Source organism: Triticum urartu, chromosome 6A (assembly GCF_056163025.1).
Source record: "Triticum urartu cultivar PI428250 chromosome 6A, HENAU_Tu73, whole genome shotgun sequence".
NCBI classification, from domain to species: domain Eukaryota; kingdom Viridiplantae; phylum Streptophyta; class Magnoliopsida; order Poales; family Poaceae; genus Triticum; species Triticum urartu.
The window spans coordinates 221,906,250-221,911,093 of NC_141878.1; the positions used below are offsets into that span (position 1 = coordinate 221,906,250).

The window sequence follows — 4,844 nt, forward strand, 5'->3', positions numbered from 1 at the left end:
GAATCATAACAAGGACGAGGGCTGACGGGGACGGATATCAAAACCATGGCACTATATGTATAACAAACAACGTACGGGTAAGATAATTATACGAGTAACTATATATCCAAATCACACAAACATCAATTTTTATATAAAATTTCATGAACAAGAGGCTCACCACAAGGTGGTGCCGGCGACGGGACGGTGCGGGCAATCGACGGTGGTTACGGCGGAGATTTAGAAGGCACTAAGTAAACCACACCTACATATGCAAACTAAGTGTTATTTTTGACCTCAAATTGCATATAAATCAAATACTAGCACATATATATATATATATATCCTCCCAAATTACTAAACTCACAAATTAATCACTATATAAAGCATTGCAAAAGCTAATCTAGCAATGAGAGATGAAAGGACAAAGTTGCTAACCGTTGTGATCATTTGAATGGATGGGGGCTTCAAATCTTGACAAATTTTGGGCAAAATGTGTGATGAGTTCGAGAGAAAGAGGGGAAAAACAGAAAGGAGAGGGGAAAGGGGAAGAACAGAGCGAGCTCGGGTGGACGAAGGGTTTATGTAGGACGACCTTTAGTACCGGTTCATGCCAAGAACCGGTACTAAAGGGGCTGGAGGGGCCCCAGTCTGACAACATCCTGCCACCACTCTCATTAGTACCGGTTTGTGGCACGAACCGATGCTAAAGGTTCGCCACGAACCGGTACTAATGAAAGCGGCCCGGCTAGCCGTTGGAACCGGCACTAATGTATACATTAGTGCCGGCTCAAATACGAACCGGCACTAATATGCTTCACGTTTGACCCTTTTTCTACTAGTGGCCGCCACAACATCCCCGCTTGAACGAACTAGCACTTAGATCGATCACCAACCACATAGCATAACACCGCGCATCAGGGAAGCACTCGGAGCTCCCTTATTCACCGTTTTGTCGCCCTCGGACTAATGAAATACGAATTATATGCCAAGTATAGATTTAGAATTAAAAATGTCATTATTGTCGCAAGCATATGACTCATCACGAAATAAAGAAATAGAAAATTTGTGTGTTTGATCTTTTCAAACAATAGAACGAGTAACAATTCATATTTAATATATAAATAAAACATTAGTATAGAATACAAAATACAAATCAATCATCTAATTTCAGGTAGATATTACGTATAGAGGGTATTCATATACTATAATATGAATCAAATGAGGTATGGATAAAAAAGACTACTTCTTTTGGACCCTAAAAATAAAGAAGTGAATATTCAATTTTTTAATTTTTAAGTAAGGAATAAATCATGCATACATCTAAACAACCTTTTATTAAATCAAAGCAACCCTTTAGTAAGTCCAAGCAAACTTTAATAAATCCAAGCATCCCTTTCGTAAATCCAAGCAAACTTTTCGTAAATCTAAACAACATTTTCCTAGGTGCCCTCGAATTAGCCCGGGAGATCGTATTGATTACAGAAACATGAGTTTATTTAATAGACTAGTGAAAAAGGAAAAATATTATCAAGACGAATAAATAGAGTAACCTTGAAACGATAACGATTAATTACTCTTGCTATAAAACAAGCTCATATTTTATCTTTCTTACCGTTTGTAACAATGAGAATGCGAACTCAATGGTAAAAAAAATTTATTAATGAAATAGCACATACATTTTTCGTCTGGCAAATTACCATGGGAAAAGAGAACCAACTAGTGATTGGATGATTAGGAAGAGAGTGATATCCTCAGCCCAACAGGGATCAAATCTTAGGTTTACATTTTGTGTCTCATATAGCAGAATATTCTTTGAGTGGAAGTCAACATTTTCGTCTATAGAGAGGTGCCTATGTTTTTTTTTCCATACGATCAATGAAAATGGATAAGGTTTCACTATAGATAACGGAACAAAGACCAGAAAACGTCCATAGCGCAAAGAAAGGAAAAATAAGTGAAAGACAAGCTAGGCGTCTATGTGATTTTATCAATCTCAAGATCCATCGGCCGAGTCTTTTGAGGACGCTTATAGGGGTACTTGCATACTCATAAGGGATCAATGTATCTACATGTTTGTGAGAGTCTGTATTTGTAGTGTGTTTCTAAAAGAAAATTATGTGAAAATTAACCACGTTCGGCACTTGGCCTGCTTGCTTGGGCATTAGAGCAGAAGATTTATCTCTTGTGCTAAGAAAAAGAGAGCACGTGGAAGCAGTTGACCCAACCAAGCAGTCATTATCGTTAATTGTTTAAGCAGAAAGGAAGCTCCCTCTTGAGGAAAGCTCCCGCGGGCCACGGGAACGCAGAGAGTGACACGTCGCCTTAAAGAATAACCGCTTGTGGCGAAGCCAGTACGTACTCCGCCCGTCCGCCGTCGACATGCTCCGCAGCTGCAGCCCGCGTGGGTTCCAACGCATACCTATAAATAAGCACACGCACGAGCACGACACTAAGTAACACTCTCACTCTCTCACTCCAGCGCAATCCTCAAGCTAGACACTAGCTATCGACCGGCAGCCAGCAGCTATGGACATGAGCCTCGAGCACTCGAGCTCTCCCTCCTCCTCATCCACTACCGAGCGCGCCGGGACGGCGTGGCCGTGGCCGCCGAAGCGCCCCGCGGGCCGCACCAAGTTCCGGGAGACGCGGCACCCCGTGTTCCGCGGCGTGCGCCGCCGTGGCAGCGCCGGCCGGTGGGTCTGCGAGGTGCGCGTGCCCGGGGAGCGCGGCACGCGCCTCTGGCTCGGGACGTACATCACGGCCGAGGCGGCCGCGCGAGCGCACGACGCCGCCATGCTCATGCTCCGGGGCCGCTCCGCCGCGTGCCTCAACTTCCGGGACTCCGCGTGGCTGCTCGCGGTGCCGCCCGCATTCACCAACCTCTCTGACGTCCGGCGCGCGGCCGTCCAGGCCGTCGCGGACTTCCTGCGCCGTCCGGAGGCCACCAGTGCCGCTGCCGCGGTGCAGGAGGTCACCTCCAGTGTGTCCGCCCCGTCGTCGGCGGTGTGCAGTGTGCCCTCGTCAGAGACGGCGCAGGCTTCCCCTGATGCCGCTTTTGAGGCGCCGGCCGCACTGGACATGGACGTGTTTGACCTCGACTGCTTGTTTGGGGAAACGGACTCCGACGCGTACTACTACGCGAACCTTGCGCAGGGGCTGCTCATGGAGCCACCGCCGACTGTGGCCACCGGGTCGTACTGGGACAATGGAGACTGCGCCGACGGCGGAGCCGGAGCTGATGTCGCGCTCTGGAGTTACTAGTACTAATATCAACAATCTCCAGCATATATTCGAGTTGAAGCCGCTTCGATTATGATCCACGTCCCGAGACAGTCCATCGATGGCGCGCGGCATCGAATTGGATGGAATGGATGATGTTCCTGCATATTTCTTCTCAGGTTCTGCGTGTCTCCTCATTCCTCTCATGGCAAAAAGACGTACAAGCAGTTTTTCTGGTGGGCCCACCTGCTACCGGCCCGGAGGGAGACAATGACACGCGGTTATAGTGTCTCTTGACTCTTCTTCGTACCGAGTGTCGACTTCCTTCCTTGTCGACCGGCCCCTTTGGTATATCCTACTTGCTACTACTATAGAACCAAGTGGGAATGTGGTTCCATACGAAGCATCCCCTTATTTTTTTATTCAATTAATTGTTAGAAGAAATAGTGCTAGCAAGATTACCAGGGTTCTCCCTACAATTTTCTGGAGAAAAAACTCAGTCAGTAGGAGTATGTAATAATCGTTGGATTAATGAGCATTTTTTTTGATTATTTTAAGCTAAAATAATATCATCACATCTGTGCTCCTGAAAGTAGCTTTCGTATGCATACCAGAAATGGAACAGATCAACTGATAAACACTTGAACGTATATCTTGTTAGCGTATGAAGCAATCACAAGTACGGATGACAAGAGGAAAATGATCCGAGGATACGTATTTGTCGGGACGACCACAACGTTCGCTTGTTCGCATGCTCACGGCCATGGTGACGAAGGCATTGTACTCTATAAGTAACCATACGTTGTTGTCTTGAAATTAATCAATCACATAGAAACAGACACATCGACAGTCAAGACGCTCCAAAAAAACTTTATTGTTGCCTACCCTGTGCAATTGCAAGAAGTGTAGTTTCGATGTGTGCTCTCCCGTGCGGCCGTGCATATGGTCCTCCGGACAAGGAAGCCAAAGGCAGCACGGCAAAAGTAATGACATCGCAAGGAAGCAAAACGAAGATGCAATATACTATTCTCTCTGTTTGGAATTATTTGTCTTGGAAATGGATGTATCTAGAACTAAAATACATCTAGATACATCCATTTTCAAGACAAGTAATTCCGAACGAAGGGAGTAGTAGGGAAAAGCATGCTTTACTATGCCCGCTCTATTGTAACCGGCAAGTAATGAAGGTTTTGTCGATAAAGAAGTCAAAAACATATTCATCAATAAGGCTTGGTCACACATACCATTTTATGTCACCGAATGAATACTTTGTAAGGTGTTAGGAAAGTGATATAGACAAAACCTCGATGGTGATATCCGGTCTATTGTTGAGGCCCGATCTTTCACGACACTCCACCTTCAGTAGCAATAACCTCTCGCTTGCGCATGCGATGTACGTAAAGTAGAGGGACTAGGCATTACGGTTCAGCACGAGATAACTATAAGATTGTAAGTAGGTCTAGAGGGGGGGGGTGGATTAGACTACTTGGCAAATAAAATACTAGCATTTTCCCAATTTAATTCTTGGCAGATTTTAACAATTCTAGCAAGTCTACTAGCACTCTACAGATGCAAGTGTAAGATAGTAGCAACGGAAAGTAAAGACTTTGCATATGAAAGTAGAGAAAGGGTTTGGAGATACT

The 4,844-nt window shown here is 45.3% G+C and overlaps 1 protein-coding gene across 1 annotated transcript; it reads left to right on the forward strand.

Moving 5' to 3' along the window:
* Positions 1-2,441: 2,441 nt before the first annotated feature.
* On the forward strand, positions 2,442-3,770 carry LOC147964836 (dehydration-responsive element-binding protein 1H-like). Its single transcript, XM_087527629.1, has one exon. It carries the CDS (start codon positions 2,509-2,511, stop codon positions 3,241-3,243), a length of 735 nt encoding a protein of 244 aa, XP_087383755.1. The 5' UTR covers positions 2,442-2,508; the 3' UTR covers positions 3,244-3,770.
* The last annotated feature ends 1,074 nt before the right edge of the window (positions 3,771-4,844 follow it).